Genomic DNA, 25,660 nt, shown 5'->3' on the forward strand with positions numbered 1-25,660 from the left:
GCTTGCCCAGAATCAGCTGGCAAAAATCAACAAGAGGCAAGATCACAAAATATTATCATACGTGTTGTACACGAGAGCATTGGCACGCCGGTTTACAGCCACCGTATGGCATATCACGAATAAACAAATGATAATTCACTTTTACTAGCCACGTTCCAAGGCTGCAGAATGGTTATCAAGAGCCCCTTTACAAAATGGTCAGCTTATCACCTACCGGTACCATCCCAGGCGCCTTTCCAATCTCTGCAAATGGTCCCGGAAGTAAGGAACGATTCACAGGAGTCAGCTACAACGTTGTGAAAGTTCAACCATTCTATCGTGAGTGTGTGATTGCCTTCCAAACTGGTAACGATTCCAGAATGAGTCCGGTTTACGTTAAGATGCGATTAAACTGACCCGATGCTCACAACTTCCAATAACGTGACCTGGAACGGAGAGAAATTTCCTCAAGAAGCATCAGTCACAGTTTCACGCGCCGTACAGAAACATTTCTATTAAGAAGATGAAGTTGTTTATAAACGTGATCCTCAGTGTTGTGTTTGCGGGGATTGGGACACAGGTAGAATGTGCAAACATTCTCGTGCTAATGAGTGTAGTGTCCAAGAGTCATTTCATATGGTATTTGGAGACAGATTTAGTGACTGTTTGAATCTTTTCTCATGCGCATCTTTTATCTCTTGCTGTACAGGATACGACCCATAGTGAACCGTTTGGGTGAAGAAGGCCACAATGTGACAGTGCTTTCGGTTAATGTGGATACAAGTGCTCCAAAAAATGTCACCTACATCCATCTGGAAAACAGTTATAACACGCTGTACGGTAATGGAACGTTGGCTCGAAACGATATATTAAAACGATCGAATGAATCACCATTGGCAGCCACCATGTCCTTTTATCGATTTGGATTGCTTGGCTGTGAAGGTAATGGAGGATCGCAAACGATTAAGAGCTCATGCAGAAGTGTCCTGAAAGGAAATCCTTTGGTTTTCCCTCTCTCGCAGGTGCAATATCCTCAAAAGGACTACAGCAGCTACTTCAATACCCATCAAACTTCCGGTTCGATCTCCTCATCTACGACTTCACCTGTGGTCCATGTTTGCTGGGATTGCTGGAAAAATTCCACTACCCACCGCTAGTCAGCGTGACCGGATTCGGAGTGCCTCAGTTTACCGAGCGTCTTGTCGGCGGACATAAGGACACCTCTTACATACCTCATTTCACGCAGCTTACCGACAATCCGATCCCATTTACCCAACGTTTCACCAACACTCTTGTCCATCTGTTTGATGCCCTTTACCGACGGTTTGTCTTTTTGCCACAATTGACACGAACCGCTCAACAAGCGTTTGACTTTCCGCTGCCCGATCTAACCGAACTGGAGCAAAGGACACTCGTTATGCTTACCAATGCAAACCCGGCCCTCGACCCACCGGAAAGCATGCCACCGAACGTGATTCCTGTAGGTGGGTTACAAATTATCGATCCAAACCCCTTACCACCAGAGCTGCACGCGTTCATTACGAACGCTCCGAAAGGGGCCGTACTGTTCGCGATGGGAACTAACTTTAAAAGCAAAATGTTTACAACCGAACGGCAAGCAATGTTTCTGGAAGCGTTCGCACTCTTCCCCGAGTATCACATCTTGTGGAAGTTTGATGACGATCAGCTTCCGAGTCAGGCGAGCTCGAACGTGATGGTACGGCCATGGTTGCCACAGAATGATATTCTTGCACATCCAAACGTAAAGGCATTCATCTCACACTGTGGACTTATGAGCACACAGGAGGCAACGTATCATGCCGTCCCGATGGTTGGAATTCCGATATACGTGGATCAACATCTTAATCTCCATCGGACCATCCAGGCCGGTGCTGGAGTTCGGCTAGACTTAGTTAGCCTCTCCACCGCTGGAATCGTGGCCGCATTGAAGGAAGTACTGGAGAACGAATCGTATCAACTGGCGATCGATAAACGATCAGCATTGTTTCGTGATCAACCCGAAAAACCACTGAAGCGTGCCATCTGGTGGATAGAGTGGGCACTCAGACACCCGCAAGAAGATCGACTTCGCTCAAGCACGGTTAAGATGGGCAAGCTTGCCGCCTATGGGTACGATGTGGCCGGATCCGTCTTGCTACTTGTTGGAGGTTTGCTCGCAGCGACGTGGAAAACGTTTTCGCACATGTGTCACCAACCGAGCACGAAACGCAAAGAGAAACTAAAATAGTTTTAACGAGAAGTTTAGTGTCTTAGGATTAGAATTATTTTACCATTAGTTCTCTTTTGTTTTTTCTCATTGAAAACATTTTTCAGTACTCATACCGTTATTTAATAAAAAAAGAATTTATTATCTGGGGCACTTTCTTCTGACAAAATTGATTGGGAAATGATTAGGAACACACGAATGAGTATTAAATAGGCATCTAGAATGTCATACATTCACACCTCGAATACTGACTTAATCCATCCAGATATATGTCATTACTTTCGCTTCTTGCTGTCTGTAATCTGCGGCGATGTCTTCATCCACCTTTTCAGTAGTAACACAACCAAAACAGGAAGTGCTGCAAAAAATAAAGCAACATCCAGAAGGTATGTCTTCAGGAATCCCAACTTAAACACCGGCGATTGAAGTTGCGTTGCATCGGGATGACGCAGTACCCATTCGATCCACCAAATAGCACGTGCCAGTGGTTTCTCTGGCTGGTCACGAAACAGTTCCGACTGTGCTGCCATGTTGATGCGATATTGAGGATCCTCCAGTACTTCTTTGATTGCATCGCGTAGCTGTTCGGTGGTCATCGTTTGAAAGGACACACGCTTTGCCACTCCCGATCGGACGCATCGTTCTAAGTTCTGGAATTGAAACAGTATTATTGAGTTAAAGAATATGCTTCTCCAACATCAATATCGGATCTTACTCTGTGCTGATCTGCTATGAATGGAATGCCCACGATCGGTACACCGTACCACGTGGCTTCATGTGTGCTCAGTAAACCTGCATGCGTTATAAAGGCTTTCATGTTTGGATGCGCCAGTAGATCATTCTGGGGCATCCACGGACGTATGATCACATTTTTCGGCAGTGCAATTTTTAGGTCCGTTTCAAACTTCCAAAGAAAGTGATACTCCGGCAACTGACGTAACGCCTCAATGATCATTCGCTGTCGCGTACTATCCAACTGATCGCTGCGAACGTTCGTACCGAGCGAAAACAGTACCGCACCTTTACGGCTCGCGTTTATAAACTGCTCCAGCTCGGTTGGTAGTGGTGCCGGTTCACGTATCTGTAGACCACCGACGGGAATCAAATTCGGTGGAGAAGATTCGGGGAAATCGATCGAGTAGTGTGCATTCACCAGCATAAGCTTCGATCTTTGGTGCAGCTCTGGAGCGTACGGAAGATCATCGTAGCGGAAGTATTCCCGCATCATCGTATCAATGCGTGGATTGGAAATGCAGTTACGATAGCTGGAAAGCAAAATAGCCCGATCGTTAAGTGGCGAAACCGTTTGGGAGTTTTCTTTCTCCAATACTTACAACACATCGGTAAGACTGAGCAGCGTATTATGGACACGCTGGAAGAAATTCATCTCCGTGCCGTAGCTGAGCGAATAAAATGGCACGTACGAGTAAAACTTATGGCCACCGATTACCTCCGTCGAGTAGGGTGGATTATTGAAGGCGGTCACACTAACCAATGGTGGATATTTGAACTTGTGCAGCAGACCAAGCAAGCACGGTCCACAGGTAAAATCGTGCAGTACAAGATCGAACCGAAAATCATCCGGATAGTCCATCACAAATTTTAATCCTTTCGATTTAAGTGTTCCTACAAATTTAAAAGAAAGAAGTTAGTGGACACAATTGAGAGTTCTTTCTTCTAGCGTCTCTTACCGGCACACTCATGCACTACAAAATCGCGATAAAAGGAGATAACACTTTTGAATAAGTTTTCATTCGCCATCTCTAGCAAATCGATCGAGTCTGGGCCTGTGTAAAGCGTAGGATAGATTTCCTCCAGATGTACATAGTGGACATTTGGTGGTTGGTTCGTTTCTACATCTGCTGACAGGATGGTTAGATTGTGTCCTTGACGGGCAAGTCCATCCATAATGGCTCGATTCCTACAGTGAGACGTAAAAAGTAATAGAATTACGATCACTTTTGATGATCACTACACTCCTTTACCTACCATATATGATGGCTGGGACTAGCAACTCCCATTAGGCAAAGTATATTTGCTCCATGTACCGTAACGCCGAGAGACACGATGATGGCGAAGAAAGTGAAACTCGAACACATTATGCTGTTCCACAGTAAACACACGCAACGTCCACTAGAAGCAGAGATATGCTGCTAAATGAAATCATCTGCGCTTCTGTTCATCGTTCTCATTCCCGTGGTCAAGTTCACCAAGACTTGCACGCACGCACTAAATATAGGTTGATGGTGTATTTCTGTCACTACTACTACTACTACTGCTACTGCTACTAACTAGCGCTATCAACACAACAAACCGGCACCAGTTTGGCGAATGTTTGATGAAAATTTATGTAATCTTTCGCGCAAGTGTTGGTGCTGCTATGGGGTGGCATATAACCTAATCAACCAGCATGCACATGAGGTTAAACAATACGGTGTCCTTGATAACGCATCATATCACGGAGCACTCGATACAATCAGCGGTGGCCAATCAACGCTGATGATGATCGGTTTGATGGATCACTTTGTGATGGGCATCGTCACACAACGGTAGCACACACAACACACTGGAGCACATCTTATCATGCACGATAGCGATCGTGATGTTTGTGCGAAGAAGCTACATGCTGTCACTTCACAGATATGATAGCCGAGGAAGATATATAATCTTATTAGCTTTAAAGCGCATCAAAAACTGGATCCATGTTGCCAGGTTAAAATGTGTGAAATTCTTTCCATCGGACACACTCGAATGATGCAGTTCCAACCGGTCGCACAAACACATTTGGTTTTGATTACAAACAAAACGCAAATCGTCTATTAGCTAACGACATTAAACAAATATCAGGTCATTCAGACAGGGAAGTCAATTTTGCACAATCATCTCACCAATTGATATGCCGCCGTCAAACACTCACCCCGCCGGCTTCAAGTATGGCACGCTCTACAACTACATATAGTTGGCACATTGTGCACGTGATTAGGCGTAGGTTTAGGAAGAGTGTGTTGCAAATATTTGCCAGCAGTGCTGCTTGTGATGCTGCCTACGGACAGCTCCCCGTAGAATGGTTTATTTCGTCCCGGAACGTAGCAACGATAAGATGGGTTTAGTACGATCGTTAAAAGACGTGATGCTATTAGCGGTGGTGCTGCTAGCGATCGGTCGGGAAGGGAATAGATTTGCGCAAGGTGCTAACATCCTTTGCCTGATGGCAGTTCCCAGCCCGAGCCATCACATCTGGAATCGAGTACTGGTGGATGCGCTTGCAGCTCAGGGCCACAACTTGACGGTCGTGTCACCGGATATTGAGCCGCCGAAGCCTAACGTTACGTACATCCATCTGGAGAAAACGTACGACACGATCCACGAGGGTGCGACAGCGATCGATTTCTACGAAATGGGACAGGCAGGCATGGTGGAGAGCATGAAGATATTCTACGAGTACGCGATCTCGATGTGCATCGGCATACTGGACTCTAAGGGATATCAAACGATCGTGAACTATCCGAGTGATTACAAGTTCGATCTGGTGCTGTACGATTTCACCTGCGGGCCGTGTCTGCTTGCCATCTACCATCGATTCGGGCAACCGCCGATGGTTGGTGTGACGGGATTTAATACACCACCGTACACGACGGATCTGATCGGTGGTCATAAGTACTACGCCTATGTGCCTTACTACACGTTGGATTACGATAGCAGCATGAACTTTTACCAGCGCTTCTACAATGCGGTTATCCATTGGATTGATTACTTGTAAGTTTAAAGATCAATTTTAGTTTAAGTTTCTGGACTTTTTAACATTCTCCTCTCTTCCTCGCCTCCCATTCCAGCTACCGAAACTATGTGTTTCTTCCCGAAACGGATCGTCTTGTTAGGGAGCACGAAAAACTGAAGGATCTCCCTTACCTGGGTGCTCTCGATCAGAAAATGATGCTGATGTTGGTGAATTCACACCATTCGGTTGATTTCCCAGAACCAATCCCCCAGAACATGATTCAAGTTGGAGGATTGCAGATCATACCTCCCAAACCTCTACCTGCTGATATAGACCGATTCATCCGAGCCGGTAAGAAAGGTTCGGTTCTGTTTTCTCTCGGTACGAACGTACTCAGCAAAGATCTTGGTCCGGAGCGTATCAAAGCGTTCCTGCAAGCGTTCCAACAAATGCCGTCCTATAACTTCCTGTGGAAGTTTGAAACTGACCTGCCGTACGATCTACCACCGAACGTAATGGTTAAGAAGTTTCTGCCCCAGAACGATATACTTGCACATCCGCACATTAAGGGTTTCATGACACATGGTGGCCTGCTCAGTACACACGAATCAACCTGGCACGGTGTACCGATGATTGGATTTCCTGTTATCGCCGATCAGTATCGGGTAAGTGATTTCGTTTCAGTAGGAATGAAGAATATCTTTAAAACAAAGTTCTCTTTCTCTCTCTCTCTCTCTCTCTCTCTCTCTCTCTTTCTCTCTCTCTTATTTACTTAGAATCTCGCGAAATCTATTCGTGCCGGTGTAGCTGAGAAGGTGAGCTTGTGGGATCTGACCACGGAAAAGATTCGCAACACAGTGCTGAAGGTACTAGAGACACCACGGTACAGAGATGCGATAAAAGAGCGATCGAGACTTTTTCAAGATCAGTCGGAAACACCTCTGGAGCGTGCCGTCTGGTGGGTGGAATGGGCATTACGACATCCGAATGCCAAAACCATCCAATCGCCAACACTGGAACTAGGCCCCTGGAAGAGTGAATTGTACGATGTAAAGCTTTGTCTTGTGCTAGCTGTACTGTTCGTATGCTACTTGCTACATAAAGTAGGTAAAGCCTTGCTTGGTAAATCTTCTCAGCCGGGTAAATTGAAGAAAAAAGTCCACTAATGATACCAAGGAACGAATCGACATACAGCTAGAAGAATCTCAATGTATCGAATATTAGAATATTTCAATAAATTTATTATGTTTGGAACAAAAAACCCTCAGCGTGTCTTGGACGTGATCTCCCGCAACAAATCACGTGTTTAATTATGCATCATTTCCTGCAGGAAAAAAAACTCCTCAGCTCGTAATGATATTAGCTCGCAAATATGCCAATCATTTTCTCCCGTTTTTATCCAACTCTAATGAGTTAGAACGACGGCATACAACTGGCGGTACGCAACGATGAATAAAACACCTGCAAAGATCGTACCTGGGAGTAGTCGTACGCTGTTGTCTCCATGGTGATCACCACTTCCGGTGATGCTCGTTATAGTGGTACTGTTTTTAGTGCAAAGCTCACGGGAGCTTGTCAGCGGGGCAAATATACTCTGTCTTACACCCGTCCCTAGCCCTAGCCATCACATATGGAATCGTGTGTGGATCGAAGCACTTGCTGCAAGAGGACACAATCTGACGGTGGTTTCGGCGGACGTAGAGAAGACGGCAACACCAAACATTACCTACATTCACCTCGAGCATGCCTACTCGGATCTGCACGATGATCTCGATCTATTCCAAATGGCAAACAATGATCCATTGACGGGAATAAAAGATCTCTACACCTGGGGTACGGCCATGTGCAAAGGAGTGTTACGTTCGAAGGGTCTTCAAGTGATTCAATCGTATCCGGACAATTTCCGGTTCGATCTTGTCATTGCGGATATTACCTGTGGACCGTGTCTGTTTCCGCTGATACACAAGTTCCGCTATCCTCCCCTGATTGGTGTGACGGCGTACAATAATCCACAGTTTACGACGGATTTCGTTGGTGGACACAAACATTATGCGTACGTACCGTTCTTCACCGTAAACTATGATTCGGACATGAACTTTCTGCAGCGGTTTTACAACTGGGTGTTACACAATGTCGATCACATGTAAGATGTATTATATGAAAATGATCAAAACGAATTACCTTCTAACCCGATAATCTTCTCTTTCGGTAGCTATCGCCATCACATCTTTCTTCCCCGGATCGAAAAGATGGTAAGGAATCACTTCCACTACGAAGGTATGATTTCTTTGGACCGCATGGAGCACAACACTTTTCTGCTGTTGGCAAACTTTCACTATTCGGTCGATTTTGCTGAATCGCTTCCACCGAGCCATATTCCGGTCGGTGGATTACAAGTACTCTCACCAAAACAACTACCGGACGAACTAGCCACGTTCGTAGCTGCAGGCCGGAAAGGCTCGGTGCTATTCTCGCTCGGAACAAACGTGCGAAGCGCAGACTTGGGAGAAGATCGCATCCGAATGTTTCTTGAAGTATTCCGCCAACTGCCCGAGTATAACTTTATATGGAAATTTGAGGAAATGCCACCATTTGAAGTACCCACCAATGTGATGATAAGAAAATTTCTTCCACAAAACGATATACTAGCCCATCCGAACATTAAAGCGTTCATTACACACGGTGGAATGTTGAGTACTCACGAGGCAACATGGCACGGTGTGCCCATGGTTGGAATACCCTTCATTTGTGATCAGTATCGGGTAAGCGGGCATTATTCTAGAAGTGATTTTAGTCCAAAATATCTTCTTCTCTTAACGTATCTTCTCCATTCTTCCAGAACTTACACAAATCAGTAACAGCAGGTGTTGCACTTCGGCTCGAGCATAATTCCCTTTCGAAGGACACCATTCAAGCTGCACTCCGGCAGATACTGACCAATTCCAGCTATCGAGATCGTATGAAGCACCGGTCGGCATTGCTTCGCGATCAACCGGAACATCCACTCGATCGTGCCGTATGGTGGATGGAATGGGCCCTACGTCATCCAAATGTGGAAGCCATTCAATCGCCTACGAAACAAATGTCAGTCTGGCAGTACGAGCTGTACGATGTGAAGCTCACACTGATACTACTGATTGCACTAGCCGTGTATTACACTAAACGACTATTAGCACGATTTAGTACACGCTCCAAACGGAACGATCGTACCAGCAAGAAAAGCGACTAGTGTTGCGAAACACTAATTGAGTGATATTCAATTAATTAGACTTGATTCGCTCACCCGGTTCATATCACACATAGATAGCGCGCTAGGTTGCGATCTTCTTCCAACGATCTTGAATTCGCCAGCTGGAAATAATTACAGACAGCAAGGTCAAAAAGCATACGGCATTATTCTCTCACGCACGCCATGTGATCAAGCACTCTCAAGTAAGTGTGGTTCGTTCACTCACACTGCTGAAATCAGTTGCAAGTCATTTTTGCAAATTTTGCGCCTCCATGAGACGCTTGTTCCACAGTACCCAAGATAACAGCGATGCGTTCGTACGTGTCGCTTCTCGCGCTATTATCTCTGTCCGCTTGCTGGCTCGGGGTCGTACAGGGTGCAAACATACTTTGCATCATGACTGTCCCCAGCCCTAGCCATCACATCTGGTAAGTAGCAACCTAATGGCCGGCGTTTGTAAGCAATCCGATTTCGAGAGTTTGGACAAAACTTCCAGGAATCGTGTCATCATGGAGGGCCTAGTAGATCGGGGACACAATTTAACCGTCGTGTCACAGGATGGAGATAAATCGCGAACCAACCTTACGTACATTCTGCTTGAGAAAGTGTACTCCACGCTGTACGAAGATGAAGGAATAGATCTGCTGGAAGTGTCGAAAGAAACACCGTTCCAGTCGCTGTTTACCTTTAAAGAGTTTTATCTGAGTATGTGCCGCGGTGCATTGAAATCCGATGGGTTAAATGTGATCCTTAACTATCCGGACAGTTTCCGGTTCGATTTGGTACTGTATGATTTCGGTTGTGGACCGTGTCTATTGCCATTGTTGCACAAATTTAACTACCCACCGCTAGTCAGCTTGACCCCGTTCAGTAATCCACCCTACTCGGTGGACATCGTGGGAGGACACAAACATTACGCTTATACGCCACATTATGCGCTACCCTATGGTTTTGATATGTCCTTTACTGAGCGGGTGTACAACACGTACCTCTGTCTGTGGGATGCTGGGTGAGTAGTAAGATTTTCATTCTTTAATTCCTTTTTAATTCAATTTGCGTAATTTTGCTCCAGCTTGCGAATGTTTGACATCATGCCAAAGCTGGACGCGATGGTAAGGAAACATTTCGCGTTTGAAAACATGCCCTACCTGCAGGACATCGAACGGCGCACGGTACTGATGTTGGTAAACACTAACCCAACGTTCGATGCACCCGAACCCTTACCTCCGAACGTAATACCGGTCGGTGGTGCCCACATCAAGGCGCCAGAACCACTGCCAAACGATCTTGAGCAGTTTGTGGCAAAGGCCAAAAAAGGGATCGTTTTGTTTTCGCTCGGTTCCAACATACGCTCCGATACGATCGGCGAGGAGCGGCAGCGAATGTTTATCGAGGCATTCCGCCAAATGCCGGACTACCATTTCCTGTGGAAATTTGAATCACAACTCAACATTCCACTGCCACCGAATGTGATCATTCGGCCGTGGCTTCCACAGAACAGCATTTTAAACCATCCCAGAACGAAAGGATTCATCACACATTCGGGTGGATTAAGCACTCAGGAAGCTTCTTGGTTTGGTGTGCCACTGATTGGAATGCCATTTTTCGTCGATCAACATCGCGTAAGTGATCGTTACGCCAATGGGAAAGAGTGCTTCATGTCCACCAAATCTTGTGTGATTTTTTCTTTCTTTCAGAATCTTAAACGATCTTTGATCAGTGGTGTGGCGGAAAAGCTAGATTTCGGTTCGCTGTCCACCGAAAAGATACGAACCACCGTTACGAAGGTGTTGGAAACTCCGTCCTATCGTGAAAATATGCAACGCCGTGCAATGTACTTTCGCGATCAGCCAGATGCACCGCTTGATCGTGCGATATGGTGGATCGAATACGCCATAAGGCATCCAACCGTACAGCATCTTCGTTCGCCAACGCTTAAGCTCGGTACGCTGAAAGCCAATCTTCTGGACGTGTACTTGTTCTTTGTTGCCGTAATAATATTTGTTGTGTCGTTTTCCATGTTCACGATCAGACGTACATTATGTCGCCGTAAAAGACAGATAAAGAAGAAGCGGCAGTGAAATGTATATACGATCAATTCAAAATAAAATCGTTATCCAAAAATGGTTCTCCACGTTTCGTATCGTCTGTGGTATTTGTATAAATGTTGGTTGAGAATCATTTTACCCCGTCACTACATGCTTTTAGCAATTGAAGCGTTTGCGAACTTAGGAGATTGACAAATTTATAGTTTTTTTTTTACTTTTTATTCTTTTTTCTAGATTAAAGCATTATTTGAATGATAAGAAACTTATTTCAACAATTTGCATTAAAATACATCAATTTATAAATGTTGAGAAATTTCCCAAAAAAAAAGCTGAAGCTATAGCCTAAGCTTACCTTTTTCTTAAGCTTAGGAGATTTTCGAATTTATGGATTTTTTTTTAATTTTTTTTATTAATTTTTATTTCTTTTTTTATTTAAAGCATTATTTGAGTGAACAGAAACATACTTCAACAAATTCGCATTAAAATAAATCGATTTATTTTTTTTTTGCAAAATTTCCCAAAAAAACGTAAGGGGTAAGCCTTATGAAATTTTCGAGTTGAAAATTTTTAAAAAAATTTGTTCTGATTTTTTATTATTTTTTTAATTTAAAGCATTATTTGAGTGAAATGAAACACATTGCAACAAATTTGCATGAAAATATATCACATTTATAAATTTTGCTAAATTGGTCAAAAATGAGGAAAATTTTACATTTTCTCAAACAGGGTAAGGAACTTGGTTCCTCGAATAACTTGCGGCACGGACACCTGAAAGCATGGCTGTCCAAGAAGAAAATGTAGCCATTAGTGCCATCTATCGACTACAGGTTAAAGTTTGGCGATCCGTTGGATACCGACCGAGTTATAGGCAAAACTTGGTGCAAAAATGAGCCTTAGTTTTTCGATTTTTTTTATTTTTTTATTATTTTTCTTTTTTTTATTTAAAGCATTACTTGAGTGAAAAGAAACACATTGCAACCAATTGGCATTAAAATAAATCAATTTAATTTTTTTAGCAAAATTTCCCAAAAAAAAACGTAAGGGGTAAGCCTTATGAAATTTTTGAGTTGAAAATTTTTTAAAATTTTTTTTGTTGTAATATACTGTAGTGTCAGGTCCGCAACCGGTATCATTGTGAAGAGCTTTCGAAATGTCAGAGTGAATTATGACCATTGGACATGACAGTGTGCTGCGCAACTGTCATGCTGAATAAAGATATTCGTTATTGGATCGTTGTACAAGCAACATCTTCCGTTCTTCCGTTCTTCCGTTCTTCCTTTTTGTCTTCCGTTCTTCCGTTATACCTTCCGTCTTGTTATTAGGCTACCAAAGCCTCCTTCCGAAAAGTTAAATCTTCCGTAATACATCCGTATTACATCTCAGAAGTGGGATTCGCCCCGTGCTGCCGTTGTGTCATCTTGGTTTAGATCATGCCTGGCCGTGATGAAATGTTGGGCGTTCTGTCGGATGCGGGGATTGCGGTTCCCCCTTCCGCTACCGTTGCCCAGATCCGGAGATTGTTTGCTGAAATTATGGGAATTGACGCCACACCGATACCAGACGAGGAACCAGCTTCCGAAGCGCCTTTGACCGATGCTCCTACCACGTGCCTGTCCGCCATTTTGGACGCTTCGAGTGCTACACCCGTGAAGCGCGATGCCGCCATTTTGGACGCCTCGAGTGCCACACTTGCGAAGCGCGATGCCGCCATTTTGGACGCCTCGAGTGCCATACTCGCGAAGCGTGATGTCGCCATTTTGGACGCTTCAAGCGGTGCTGCCATGTTGGACGCTACCGAAGCGGAGCGTGTTGATAGTGCGGCCAAAGAACGTAACCCGACTAACAAATGCACCCAGGCTACTTACGATGACGAAATTCGCAGATTGCAGCAACAATTGGAGTTAGTGGATTTGCGCCGTAAGATTCAGGCTTTGGAACACCAGGCTGAATGTGCTTCACCACCGATTGCTGACTTAAAGCTCGATAAAACAATCGAACCCTTCACGGGAGACGACGACAGATGTATCATCCAATGGTTGGATGACCTCGATTATACTTTCTCCCTACATCGTGTGAAGGATGCTGATAAATTTGTTCATGCTCGTCGGCTGCTTAAAGGATCTGCGGCTATCGTTGCCCAGTCATCTCGTGCCCTTACCCTGGAACAGTTAAAGGAAGAACTCATCTCAACCTTGAGTGTGCCGCCAACGGTTGAAGCCGTTCTTCGACAATTACGATCCCGTCGTCTCTCCCCAAAGGAGACCGCCTTACGTTATGTGTTGGATATGCAACGTATTGCCAGCCGAGCCCCCATCCCGGAACCTGAATTGATCAACATTATCCTTGATGGTCTGGATAGCCCATCTCTTACTGCTGGGATGCGATTCATGGCAAACAACGTGGAAGATCTGAAGCCTATGCTTAAGAAATTCGAGACTATTCGGTCCAGAAGAGTCCCCAAGCCGACGACGACATCATCTTCAATTCCGGAGAAAGTTCCTGTTTCGACCAATCGAGGAGCAACGCAGAACATCATTCGATGTTACAACTGCTCGGAGTTTGGACATCTTAAGAGTGCCTGTTCTCGCCCCAACCGACCACCGGGGGCATGCTTCACGTGTTTCCAGATGGGGCATAACTACAAAAATTGCCCAAAGAAGGTCGCGAATGCTGCTGCTCATCCGGATCCAATTGCTCGTATTGCGGGTGATGATAATGAAACTCTGGCATTAGATGAATTACAAGAGGTGAGTGTTTCTTTTCTCAAGTTAGGAAAACCGGTTGTGGTAGTAAAAGGAATACAATCTCTATTTGATACAGGTAGTTCTGTAAGTTTTATAAATGAATCCATAGTTCCAGTTGGACTCCTGGCTACGTTAGCCCCTTCTCGATTTCGTGGCCTTGGGAACTCCCGACTTTATACTCGTGGTCAAGTAACGTGCCGTATAAAATTTAAGGAGGTGATCCTCAATCATTCATTTATTATATTACCCGAGAACTCTATGGCCTGGCCAATAATTATTGGTAGAGATATACTCCCTTCGTTTAACGTCAGTCTTACGTACTCTAAGAATTACGTCTCTCTTACGCAGCCCCCTCGGGGGGAAATTGAAACCCAGAACCAGGATTCACTAGATGTAGCAACCAATGAAATTTCTGCTATTGACGTTTATGAATCGGAAATTGAGCTTGATGTTGGCCCCACATTATCTTCCAGGCATTCCGCTATTGTCCTATCAATCATTAAGGAAAATTATCTCGACAATTCTATTCAATGCACTCAGTTAATAAATCATAAGATGAAGATCAACCTCACTCATCAGACCCCTATTTTTACTAAACCCCGTCGACTCTCTTATGGAGAGCGGAACCAAGTTAAGGAAATCGTATCCAAATTACTCGAAGAGGAAGTCATCAGACCAAGTAATTCCCCTTATGCGTCTGCCCTGGTGCTCGTTAGGAAAAAGAGTGGAGAGATACGGATGTGCGTGGACTATCGACCGCTAAATAAGATTACTGTAAGGGACAACTACCCTCTTCCGTTGATCGAGACTTGCTTAGAGCATCTCAGTAACAAAAAGTTCTTCAGCTTGTTGGATTTGAAAAGCGGATTCCATCAGGTACAGATGGAAGAATCTTCCATTCCTTACACTTCCTTTGTTACCCCTGACGGTCAGTACGAATATACAAAAATGCCTTTTGGCCTTAAAAACGCTCCTTCCGAATTCCAGCGTTTCATTAATTCAATCTTCCGCGAATTTATTGATGATGAAAAACTAGTGGTCTACTTGGACGATATAATTATTGCTTCCGCCGATCTTCAGTCCCACCTGGAAACCCTCCAATCTGTTCTGAGGAGAATCAAACAGTCTGGCCTAGAACTACGGGTGGATAAGTGTAGGTTTGCGCATGAGGAGTTGGATTATCTAGGATATAAGGCGAGCGCCTCTGGTATCCGACCTAGTGACCGGCATATTAAAGCCTTACGAAACTACCCAATGCCTTTAAATGTGAAACAACTTAGAAGATGCTTGGGTTTATTCTCTTACTTTCGACGTTTTGTTCCGTCTTTTTCCTGCATTGCTAAACCCCTTACTCAGTTACTACAGAAGGATGCCGTCTTTAGCTTTGATGCTAATTGTCGTGAGGCTTTTGAAACTCTCCGCGAGAGACTCATTCAATCTCCTGTACTTGCCATTTTTAACCCAAAAAGGGAAACCGAACTTCACTGTGATGCAAGCTCATTCGGATTTGGAGCAGTATTGTTGCAGAGGCAGGACGACAAGAAACTTCATCCTATCGCCTATTTCTCGAAAACAACCTCGAAAGAAGAAGCGAAGCTGCATAGTTATGAGCTAGAAACGCTCTCCGTTATCTATGCACTTAAGAGATTCCATACCTACGTTCACGGGCTCCCTTTGAAGATATTCACAGATTGTAATTCATTGGTCGAGACCCTAAAGAACCGTAATGGATCTGCAAAAATTGCTCGATGGTCTCTTTTTCTGGAAAACTATGATTACACCATTCATTATCGTTCCGGAACTTCTATGGCTCACGTGGATGCATTAAGCCGAACTGAAGCAGTAGGTGCAATTAGCGAATTAGACCTTGACTTTCAACTTCAGGTAGCTCAATCAAGAGATCCTTCCATTGACTCTTTAAAACGAAAACTCGAAGTCGGTCCTGTTAATGGATTCGTCTTGCAAGATGGTCTTGTTTATCATCAGTCTCCCCTCTATCCCCTCCAATTGTATGTACCTCGTGAAATGGTAGATAACGTCATACGACACAACCATGAAAAGATTGGTCATCTCGCAACTACTAAGACCTTTCACACTATTCGTCAGCATTATTGGTTTCCTCAAATGACAGTTAAGATTGAGAACTTTATTAAAAATTGTATAAAATGTATTGTATATTCAGCCCCCTCTAGGATAAATAATCGTAACCTATTTAGCATCCCAAAAGTACCGCTGCCTTTTGACACTATACACTTGGACCATCTGGGTCCATTGCCCTGTACTGGGTCTCGCAAGAAATATGTTTTGGTCATTATAGATTCTTTTACTAAATTTACGAAATTATATGCTACTGCTACAACTAACACTAACGAGGTATGTGACGCACTCAATCAGTATATGACATACTACAGTCGACCAAAACGGATCATTAGTGATCGAGCAACGTGTTTTACTTCGAATCTTTTTAAAGAATTTCTAGAGTCTCACAATATCTCCCATGTACTTAATGCTACAGCCTCTCCCCAAGCGAATGGTCAGGTCGAACGCGTTAATCGTGTACTCCGTCCTATACTAAGCAAACTGTCTGAGCTCACCGACTACTCTGATTGGAGTTCGCATTTACGATCTGCCGAATACGCTCTTAATAATACGGTCCATAGTTCCACGGGCTTCCTACCGTCCATTCTACTCTTCGGGGTCGAGCAGCGGGGTTGGGTCTTGGATGAATTGCGTGAATTTCTTGAGTCCAAAACAGAAGACGTTAGTCGAGACCTTAATCGTCTCCGTTCCGAAGCACAGGAAAATATCGAAATATCGCAAAATCGAAATGAGCAATACTTAGCCGATAGGAACAAGCCAGCTCCTAAATTCAACGTAGGAGATCTAGTAGCTATCAAATATACAGACACAAGCGGTGTCAACAAAAAGCTTAACTGTAGGTTTCGCGGCCCTTATATAATTCACAAAATTCTTCCTCATGACCGCTATGTCGTTAGAGATGTTGAGGGATGTCAACATACACAAATGGCCTATGATGGCGTTCTAGAAGTTGATAAGCTTAGGAAGTGGGCCACTAATACGTAAATATGATTAGGTATGTAGTCAAGTAGAATTGAGGTCAATCCTAAGTCAGGATAGCCGAGCTGTAATATACTGTAGTGTCAGGTCCGCAACCGGTATCATTGTGAAGAGCTTTCGAAATGTCAGAGTGAATTATGACCATTGGACATGACAGTGTGCTGCGCAACTGTCATGCTGAATAAAGATATTCGTTATTGGATCGTTGTACAAGCAACATCTTCCGTTCTTCCGTTCTTCCGTTCTTCCTTTTTGTCTTCCGTTCTTCCGTTATACCTTCCGTCTTGTTATTAGGCTACCAAAGCCTCCTTCCGAAAAGTTAAATCTTCCGTAATACATCCGTATTACATTGTTATTTTTTATTATTTTTTTAATTTAAAGCATTATTTGAGTGAAAAGAAACATATTGCAACAAATTTGCATGAAAATATATCACATTTATAAATTTTGCTAAATTTCCCAAAAAAAAACTAAAGCTATAGCCTATAGGAGATTGGCAAATTTATAGAATTGCTATAACTCGTGGCGAATTCAAAGTGTTGTTTTGTGTATTGTAATTTTTTATGTATCCTTTTAACATATTTAACATAATAGCACATCGTTAGTAAATTCGGCTAAAGTCTGAAACACGACCCCCCCCCACTCACGGTCACTCATCTGCGTGTCAATTTTTCGTACAGGGTGGTTCGGAGACTATGCATTGTGGCCTGAATTTGATTTTTTTTTACAATTACTATTAAATTGTAAGGAGGTTTTCGCATAGTGAAAAGTGATTTATTCATCGAGGAACCAAGTTCCATACGCTGTTTGTGAAACCGTAAAATTTTCCTCATTTTTGGCCCAACTTTGCCCCATAGCTCCGCCGGTATCCAAGATATCGCCAAACTTTCTTCTGGCCATGGCTAAATGGCACTTGTGGCTACATTTCGTCCATGCACCACTAATCGCTACCATGTCTGTGGCCGGAGCTATTCGCGAAAGATCCAACGGATCGCCAATCTTTGACCTGTGGTCGATAGATGGCACCAATTGCTACATTTTCTTCTTCGACGGCCATGCCCTCAGGTGTCTGTACCTCGAAACATAATTAAAAAAATACGCAACCGATTTCGAACCACCCTGCACGAAAAAAAGTCACTCAAATGAGTGCCCGTGAGTGGGGGGGGTCGTGTTTCAGACTTTAGCCGTAAATTCAACATCCTGCTTACCGTTTCCTTACCTCATAAAAGAAATATAAATATCAATCTTTTTGCCGACAAAAATGTGGCAGGCACTGTAGTATGCTGTGAGCATATGTTGCGATTTGTATTGCTAACAAATGTCAAATTTGCTGTCAGTTTGTAGCTAGCCGTGTACCCCAAGCAAAAAGTTTCGACTTGTCAAGAGCAAATGACAGAACGTCTCCCTCTAAAAAATATTCCGTGCCTGCTCGCACTGACACTGAGCGAAAGACGGTCAGAAAGCTCGAGTCGAGTCTGATGAGTTTTCTCATGCTGTTCGCTTCTCTTGGGTTATGCCCTCTTGCTCGTACTCACGCTCGTTCTACCGTCGATACAAAAGTGTACAATCCGCGCGGTTGTCAGACTGCTCCAAACACCAACAAATGCATTGGTTTACAACAACAAATCGAAGCTACCCGAATTGTTCGCGGGATCGTATACAGAATCGCTGATGAATCGCTGTACATTTGTTTTCTTAATTTTTATCATTATTATTAACATAATTATTATTACATATTATGAGAGGCGAATGCACAAAGGCATCACACAAAAATAAAACAACAGCTCATGCTCATGTGTTGCTGTTGCTGTTTTCTACCACGATTTTGTTATGAGCTAATAGACGTTTTGGGCGTTAGAATCCGATTTGATTATACGACCGTGAAATAAAGAACCACCAAAGTACTAGTTCGTCATATGCTCACACTGCAGAATTATCCCAACATTTGTATCATGTGTGTACGTCGTATCATATGAATGGAAGCATATGCATGGTGATCCCAATGATTCAAACGATATTTTTATCTTAAGGAATGTATGCATGGCTTGTCGTTCAGACCCATCGTCAAATGATCAACCGATGAAATAATGCGCAAACTATGTGTGACAAGATGTTCTGACGAACGTACCACAGCTTCTCACGGTTGTGGAATAATAGTCATAATCGACTGAACAATAAAAATAAAACAACATTGGAATTGATTGTGAATTGGAATAATAACACACAGCTATTTTGTGTTAATGTAGCTCTTTTTAAGTTTTATAACACATTTTGGAACACGTTACAGCTTTCTTCATGTTTTGAAAGATAAACAGCTCTATCAATTTAATATGAATAACAATTCTGTTTGCATTTCTCTTAATACAAATCGATTGCGTGGCCGATGTTCCGCGAAGCATTCTTCTAATGCTTGTCTTTACCAGCCAGAGATGCTGATCACAACATTTCATTTGCCATCGATCCTTTCATTCAAATGCTTATTGCATTGGATTGCATTGCACCAGCTAAGCCCGTGGCTAAACTGTTTCTGTATGATGCGACCGTAGCGACACTTCCTGGAAAACTAATATTAAGTGCAAAACATATCACAACACAGCTGAACGTAACACATGGAACATTCTCTATCGTTCCCTTGTTACCAGCAATCGATGCCGTGCGAAAGATGCTCAGACACTTTAAATAAAAGGCGCGTGTAGAAATTGAAACGCAATGAAACATTTAACAGTAAACTGTACATGAACGTACTTCGCGACATCTGTAATGAACCTATTCGGTATCAAGCAAGAGCCAAAAATATGTACGATTGATTGTACGAATGTTCTGGTATGGCTTTGCATATTAGATGTCACGAAAGGCTACGAAAAAAGGTATGTTTATTTTAACAACAAACCCATACATAATTCAACAAATATCATTGTAAAATCCTCAAAATAAAGCTACGTAAAAACGGTCCGTGTGCGAGGATCACCATTCTATGTTCAAAAATAAAAACACTCGTACAAAATACACCAACCTAAAAAACATTATCGCTCAGATCAGCGCACAACATTTTGATGCATCGCGCATGAACCATCACCAACAATAGAACCATAACAGAACAACTGATGGTACTTCGTTCGAGGCACTGCACGTAGAACAAAACCTGGTCCGTATCAATCCTTTTGGCGCCAAATTGTTGGTACCATCGGTTCGCGGACGCCTGAAACACCACCTCCAAATGTAAGTCTGGGATCGATTCCCGATATTTCCTACCATTACTATCTTTACAGAAAACACACATGGGCGAGCTGGCAATATCACTCCAGTATATGACTATCATACTTACCCTTGCGCACATGACGCGAGGATACCCTAACCTTGAAATAATAGTACGGTCTAAATCCTATACCACTAGTCAAAACGAAACAAACCGACAAGCCACAGGCAGAACGAACGAACGAACGCGATGCAAGACACACCAGCGCAGAACAGAACTCGCGAATCGAACAAATACTAGAATTAGCAGGAGCAAGCAAGAGAAAAAAAAAGACGGTCGATCGCCACACATAAAAAAAATAATGTGGCAACGGCTGTGACAAGCTTTTTTGCTTTAATTTTGAAATTGAGCTTTTTGCTAGACATCCGCACGATGACAGCAAAAATCCTGCAGTCCTCCTGCTGTTTGGACGAGACTGACTGATTGTCGGAACAAATAGCGGAAAACGTTTCGGTATACGAAATATAGGTCGAAATTTATGCCGAAGTTCATTCAAAACGTCCGATTGGGTACGTACCCAATCGGACGTTTTGAATGAACTTCGGCATAAATTTCGACCTATATTTCGTATACCGAAACGTTTTCCGCTATTTGTTCCGACAATCAGTCAGTCTCGTCCAAACAGCAGGAGGACTGCAGGATTTTTGCTGTCATCGTGCGGATGTCTAGCAAAAAGCTCAATTTCAAAATTAAAGCAAAAAAGCTTGTCACAGCCGTTGCCACATTATTTTTTTTATGTGTGGCGATCGACCGTCTTTTTTTTTCTCTTGCTTGCTCCTGCTAATTCTAGTATTTGTTCGATTCGCGAGTTCTGTTCTGCGCTGGTGTGTCTTGCATCGCGTTCGTTCGTTCGTTCTGCCTGTGGCTTGTCGGTTTGTTTCGTTTTGACTAGTGGTATAGGATTTAGACCGTACTATTATTTCAAGGTTAGGGTATCCTCGCGTCATGTGCGCAAGGGTAAGTATGATAGTCATATACTGGAGTGATATTGCCAGCTCGCCCATGTGTGTTTTCTGTAAAGATAGTAATGGTAGGAAATATCGGGAATCGATCCCAGACTTACATTTGGAGGTGGTGTTTCAGGCGTCCGCGAACCGATGGTACCAACAATTTGGCGCCAAAAGGATTGATACGGACCAGGTTTTGTTCTACGTGCAGTGCCTCGAACGAAGTACCATCAGTTGTTCTGTTATGGTTCTATTGTTGGTGATGGTTCATGCGCGATGCATCAAAATGTTGTGCGCTGATCTGAGCGATAATGTTTTTTAGGTTGGTGTATTTTGTACGAGTGTTTTTATTTTTGAACATAGAATGGTGATCCTCGCACACGGACCGTTTTTACGTAGCTTTATTTTGAGGATTTTACAATGATATTTGTTGAATTATGTATGGGTTTGTTGTTAAAATAAACATACCTTTTTTCGTAGCCTTTCGTGACATCTAATATGCAAAGCCATACCAGAACATTCGTACAATCAATCGTACATATTTTTGGCTCTTGCTTGATACCGAATAGGTTCATTACAGATGTCGCGAAGTACGTTCATGTACAGTTTACTGTTAAATGTTTCATTGCGTTTCAATTTCTACACGCGCCTTTTATTTAAAGTGTCTGAGCATCTTTCGCACGGCATCGATTGCTGGTAACAAGGGAACGATAGAGAATGTTCCATGTGTTACGTTCAGCTGTGTTGTGATATGTTTTGCACTTAATATTAGTTTTCCAGGAAGTGTCGCTACGGTCGCATCATACAGAAACAGTTTAGCCACGGGCTTAGCTGGTGCAATGCAATCCAATGCAATAAGCATTTGAATGAAAGGATCGATGGCAAATGAAATGTTGTGATCAGCATCTCTGGCTGGTAAAGACAAGCATTAGAAGAATGCTTCGCGGAACATCGGCCACGCAATCGATTTGTATTAAGAGAAATGCAAACAGAATTGTTATTCATATTAAATTGATAGAGCTGTTTATCTTTCAAAACATGAAGAAAGCTGTAACGTGTTCCAAAATGTGTTATAAAACTTAAAAAGAGCTACATTAACACAAAATAGCTGTGTGTTATTATTCCAATTCACAATCAATTCCAATGTTGTTTTATTTTTATTGTTCAGTCGATTATGACTATTATTCCACAACCGTGAGAAGCTGTGGTACGTTCGTCAGAACATCTTGTCACACATAGTTTGCGCATTATTTCATCGGTTGATCATTTGACGATGGGTCTGAACGACAAGCCATGCATACATTCCTTAAGATAAAAATATCGTTTGAATCATTGGGATCACCATGCATATGCTTCCATTCATATGATACGACGTACACACATGATACAAATGTTGGGATAATTCTGCAGTGTGAGCATATGACGAACTAGTACTTTGGTGGTTCTTTATTTCACGGTCGTATAATCAAATCGGATTCTAACGCCCAAAACGTCTATTAGCTCATAACAAAATCGTGGTAGAAAACAGCAACAGCAACACATGAGCATGAGCTGTTGTTTTATTTTTGTGTGATGCCTTTGTGCATTCGCCTCTCATAATATGTAATAATAATTATGTTAATAATAATGATAAAAATTAAGAAAACAAATGTACAGCGATTCATCAGCGATTCTGTATACGATCCCGCGAACAATTCGGGTAGCTTCGATTTGTTGTTGTAAACCAATGCATTTGTTGGTGTTTGGAGCAGTCTGACAACCGCGCGGATTGTACACTTTTGTATCGACGGTAGAACGAGCGTGAGTACGAGCAAGAGGGCATAACCCAAGAGAAGCGAACAGCATGAGAAAACTCATCAGACTCGACTCGAGCTTTCTGACCGTCTTTCGCTCAGTGTCAGTGCGAGCAGGCACGGAATATTTTTTAGAGGGAGACGTTCTGTCATTTGCTCTTGACAAGTCGAAACTTTTTGCTTGGGGTACCGCCCAATCTGCACATTAGCGGTTCCAGATAAAAGCCATTGTAATTCCAGTGCAACATATAATAAGCTGCCATCTCTTTGTTGACCAGTGGAACCATTTCGTTGTTAGCCGGCTTCATTAATTTTACTCACGAAACCATAACCATGAGCAACGGAAAGCATCTTGCGAAAGGTAAGTAAAGGGCGTTAATGTTAGCATGCTTGTGTTAAGAAAGATTGTGTGTTTTTGTTCGGTTTCGGCAAAGTAGGCGGTGTTGCTTAGGTGGGATATTTTTAACATCCCCGTCGCTGATGTCATCACTTGTGGGCATCGATGATGCAGTAATTTTGACCGGCGTCATAAAACGAAGCACGAGCTAAGATCGTGGCATGCTGAGTTTGATGAAACAGAACTGCTGCCTATCGGTTGAGATTATAAAGTCCAAAGCCCCGGGTCGAAGTTTCTGGTGATCGATTACGGCTTGGTTGTCCTTTTCTTGCTACAGGTACAAGATATCGATCGATAGCGGAAGAAGCTTCTTCGGAATCCATATCTCATATGTTTGCTGCTCGGTACTATCTTATCAATCGATACGGTTCCTTGTCTGTTTAAATACTTAATGAGTTATGTGATAGATCATTGCTGGAAACGGCATTACTCAATGACACACTTGAATAGAAAATCTCTCTTCACATTCAACTTTCTTATCTGCTCTTTCTATTTTTGTTTTAGGCTCTACACCACCAGAGCTACCGAACGATGGTAAACTGCGCCTGTACTCGATGCGATTCTGTCCCTATGCTCAGCGCGTTCACTTAATGTTGGACGCCAAGAAGATTCCTTACCATGCGATCTACATTAATTTATCCGAAAAGCCCGAATGGTACCTAGAGAAGAATCCGGTCGGCAAGGTACCGGCACTGGAGATTCCCGGCAAGGAAGGCGTAACGCTCTTCGAATCGTTGGTACTGTCGGACTACATCGAGGAAGCGTACTCAGCGCAGCAGCGCAAACTCTACCCGTCGGATCCATTCCAGAAAGCTCAGGATCGTATTTTGATCGAACGGTTCAACGGTGCCGTTATTGCACCGTACTATCGCATCCTGTTCTCAACCGATGGCATTCCACCGGGTGCGATCACCGAGTTCGGCGCCGGGCTAGACATCTTCGAGAAAGAACTGAAGGCGCGGGGCACTCCGTACTTCGGTGGTGATAAACCGGGCATGATCGATTACATGATTTGGCCGTGGTGCGAGCGGGTCGATCTGTTGAAGTTTGCCCTCGGTGATAAGTATGAGCTGGACAAGGAACGGTTCGGTCAGCTGGTAGGCAAATTACAACCATCCGACAAATTGTCGTTTTGAAACTAATGCTCACGGTCTGTTCACATTTGCAGCTACAATGGCGAGACCTGATGGAAAAAGATGAAGCCGTTAAGCAATCGTTTATTTCCACCGAAGTCCACACGAAATATCTGCAGAGCCGTAAGAATGGTGAAAATAACTACGATATCCTGTCGTAAGCAATATTCATTCCTTACAACCGATAGCATTTAATGCTCTCTCTTACACCCATGCATCTAATACTGAGTAGTACGCAACGAGCAACTCTGTAAGCTGCACCACACACATCACTATTCGTGGTCACACTTAAAGTTTAGGCCCGGTAACCAGTGTATAACTAACCACGTGCGATTAAATTGGGCGGACATTTCCATCCAAATGCCGTTAAAAAAAAAGATACATGGATTTGAAATCATTTGTAAATGGAAATAAATTCAAATTTGAAAGCATATAACTAATCATGGGTGAGGAACTTTCTTCCAGTACCGGCGGCTCGGGTTGTAACTAAACCACGTGTTTGTGTTTGTTGTGTGCATAAATGTTGTTAACACATGTCTGGCTACGTTAAAGCTTCCGTGCTCTAACAAGTGTTGTAGATATGGAAACTGGATTCACCACTGTATGTGCCCTGATGACATAATGATCTCCATCCAACCATTCTCGGCTAACGATCGTACTTCATTGTTTTTTCAGAAATGATGCCAAAAAACCACGTTTGGAATAACACCCGACGACACAAAGGAGATCGATTGCAATCGACGGAGATGCAACCGTTGGATGTTTGGAATTCATATAAAACGATCATTTTAAGCTGTATTTGACTGAGCAAGCTTACCAATAATGATATTTAATCAAACTTCTTATTCAATGACAACATATCTTTGTGTTCGATATAATTACTATTGCTAGTTGAGTCATTTCGGAATGGTAAAACTGATAACTGCGAGATGATCAGAAAACGGTTTTTTCCTAATTTGAAATAAATGTTGAAAAAAGAATAATTTTGACAGCATCAGTAAATGACAGACGCACCCGTTGGGCTTTGTTGTCAGTTTGTATTGCTGTGTAGATGTGTGTGTGTGTGTGTTGGTTCTTTGTTTTGGTCCGCAGCCGGTTCAAAAGAAAAACA

At 43.1% G+C, this 25,660-nt stretch overlaps 5 protein-coding genes across 5 annotated transcripts; 4 read left to right on the forward strand and 1 right to left on the reverse strand.

Annotated features, from left to right (window-relative positions):
• Window positions 1-32: 32 nt before the first annotated feature.
• Window positions 33-2,237, forward strand: LOC125771231 (UDP-glycosyltransferase UGT5-like). Its single transcript, XM_049441626.1, has 3 exons — window positions 33-618; window positions 689-921; window positions 1,002-2,237. The coding sequence occupies exons 1-3, from the start codon at window positions 503-505 to the stop codon at window positions 2,225-2,227; spliced, it is 1,575 nt and encodes a 524-aa protein (XP_049297583.1). The 5' UTR covers window positions 33-502; the 3' UTR covers window positions 2,228-2,237.
• A 96-nt stretch (window positions 2,238-2,333) lies between these two features.
• LOC125771232 (UDP-glucosyltransferase 2-like) lies at window positions 2,334-4,771 on the reverse strand. Its single transcript, XM_049441627.1, has 5 exons — window positions 4,196-4,771; window positions 3,898-4,127; window positions 3,541-3,832; window positions 2,922-3,471; window positions 2,334-2,856 (listed from the first exon to the last, which is right to left on the reverse strand). The coding sequence occupies exons 1-5, from the start codon at window positions 4,303-4,305 to the stop codon at window positions 2,482-2,484; spliced, it is 1,557 nt and encodes a 518-aa protein (XP_049297584.1). The 5' UTR covers window positions 4,306-4,771; the 3' UTR covers window positions 2,334-2,481.
• A 429-nt stretch (window positions 4,772-5,200) lies between these two features.
• Window positions 5,201-7,186, forward strand: LOC125771230 (UDP-glucosyltransferase 2-like). The gene is made up of 3 exons (XM_049441625.1): window positions 5,201-5,962; window positions 6,040-6,589; window positions 6,701-7,186. Exons 1-3 carry the CDS (start codon window positions 5,271-5,273, stop codon window positions 7,088-7,090), a joined length of 1,632 nt encoding a protein of 543 aa, XP_049297582.1. The 5' UTR covers window positions 5,201-5,270; the 3' UTR covers window positions 7,091-7,186.
• Window positions 7,187-7,307: 121 nt separating this feature from the next.
• Window positions 7,308-11,281, forward strand: LOC125766863 (uncharacterized). Its single transcript, XM_049432923.1, has 8 exons — window positions 7,308-8,067; window positions 8,137-8,686; window positions 8,764-9,152; window positions 9,232-9,356; window positions 9,431-9,581; window positions 9,650-10,162; window positions 10,226-10,775; window positions 10,851-11,281. Exons 1-8 carry the CDS (start codon window positions 7,451-7,453, stop codon window positions 11,232-11,234), a joined length of 3,279 nt encoding a protein of 1,092 aa, XP_049288880.1. The 5' UTR covers window positions 7,308-7,450; the 3' UTR covers window positions 11,235-11,281.
• Window positions 11,282-23,211: 11,930 nt separating this feature from the next.
• Window positions 23,212-25,409, forward strand: LOC125770357 (pyrimidodiazepine synthase-like). Its single transcript, XM_049439827.1, has 4 exons — window positions 23,212-23,380; window positions 23,921-24,513; window positions 24,585-24,706; window positions 25,225-25,409. The coding sequence occupies exons 1-4, from the start codon at window positions 23,353-23,355 to the stop codon at window positions 25,253-25,255; spliced, it is 774 nt and encodes a 257-aa protein (XP_049295784.1). The 5' UTR covers window positions 23,212-23,352; the 3' UTR covers window positions 25,256-25,409.
• The last annotated feature ends 251 nt before the right edge of the window (window positions 25,410-25,660 follow it).

This window comes from Anopheles funestus, chromosome 3RL, assembly GCF_943734845.2.
Source record: "Anopheles funestus chromosome 3RL, idAnoFuneDA-416_04, whole genome shotgun sequence".
In the NCBI taxonomy this organism is placed as follows: domain Eukaryota; kingdom Metazoa; phylum Arthropoda; class Insecta; order Diptera; family Culicidae; genus Anopheles; species Anopheles funestus.

What these genes read in the sequence shown, in the direction of transcription:
- LOC125771231 (XM_049441626.1), top strand. Translation starts at nt 503, where the DNA reads ATGAAGTTGTTTATAAACGTGATCCTCAGTGTTGTGTTTGCGGGGATT. An exon ending in TCCAAGAGTCATTTCATATG is followed by an intron (nt 619 to 688) that starts GTATTTGGAGAC and finishes CTTGCTGTACAG; the next exon opens with GATACGACCCATAGTGAACC. An exon ending in TGGATTGCTTGGCTGTGAAG is followed by an intron (nt 922 to 1,001) that starts GTAATGGAGGAT and finishes CCTCTCTCGCAG; the next exon opens with GTGCAATATCCTCAAAAGGA.
- LOC125771232 (XM_049441627.1), bottom strand. Translation starts at nt 4,305, where the DNA reads ATGTGTTCGAGTTTCACTTTCTTCGCCATCATCGTGTCTCTCGGCGTT. An exon ending in TGTAGTGCATGAGTGTGCCG is followed by an intron (nt 3,833 to 3,897) that starts GTAAGAGACGCT and finishes TTAAATTTGTAG; the next exon opens with GAACACTTAAATCGAAAGGA. An exon ending in CTCAGTCTTACCGATGTGTT is followed by an intron (nt 3,472 to 3,540) that starts GTAAGTATTGGA and finishes TTTGCTTTCCAG; the next exon opens with CTATCGTAACTGCATTTCCA.
- LOC125771230 (XM_049441625.1), top strand. Translation starts at nt 5,271, where the DNA reads ATGGTTTATTTCGTCCCGGAACGTAGCAACGATAAGATGGGTTTAGTA. An exon ending in ATCCATTGGATTGATTACTT is followed by an intron (nt 5,963 to 6,039) that starts GTAAGTTTAAAG and finishes CTCCCATTCCAG; the next exon opens with CTACCGAAACTATGTGTTTC. An exon ending in TTATCGCCGATCAGTATCGG is followed by an intron (nt 6,590 to 6,700) that starts GTAAGTGATTTC and finishes TTATTTACTTAG; the next exon opens with AATCTCGCGAAATCTATTCG.
- LOC125766863 (XM_049432923.1), top strand. Translation starts at nt 7,451, where the DNA reads ATGCTCGTTATAGTGGTACTGTTTTTAGTGCAAAGCTCACGGGAGCTT. An exon ending in ACCAGCAAGAAAAGCGACTA is followed by an intron (nt 9,153 to 9,231) that starts GTGTTGCGAAAC and finishes ACACATAGATAG; the next exon opens with CGCGCTAGGTTGCGATCTTC. An exon ending in CTCTGTCTGTGGGATGCTGG is followed by an intron (nt 10,163 to 10,225) that starts GTGAGTAGTAAG and finishes ATTTTGCTCCAG; the next exon opens with CTTGCGAATGTTTGACATCA.
- LOC125770357 (XM_049439827.1), top strand. Translation starts at nt 23,353, where the DNA reads ATGAGCAACGGAAAGCATCTTGCGAAAG. An exon ending in CGGAAAGCATCTTGCGAAAG is followed by an intron (nt 23,381 to 23,920) that starts GTAAGTAAAGGG and finishes TTTTTGTTTTAG; the next exon opens with GCTCTACACCACCAGAGCTA. An exon ending in AGGAACGGTTCGGTCAGCTG is followed by an intron (nt 24,514 to 24,584) that starts GTAGGCAAATTA and finishes TCACATTTGCAG; the next exon opens with CTACAATGGCGAGACCTGAT.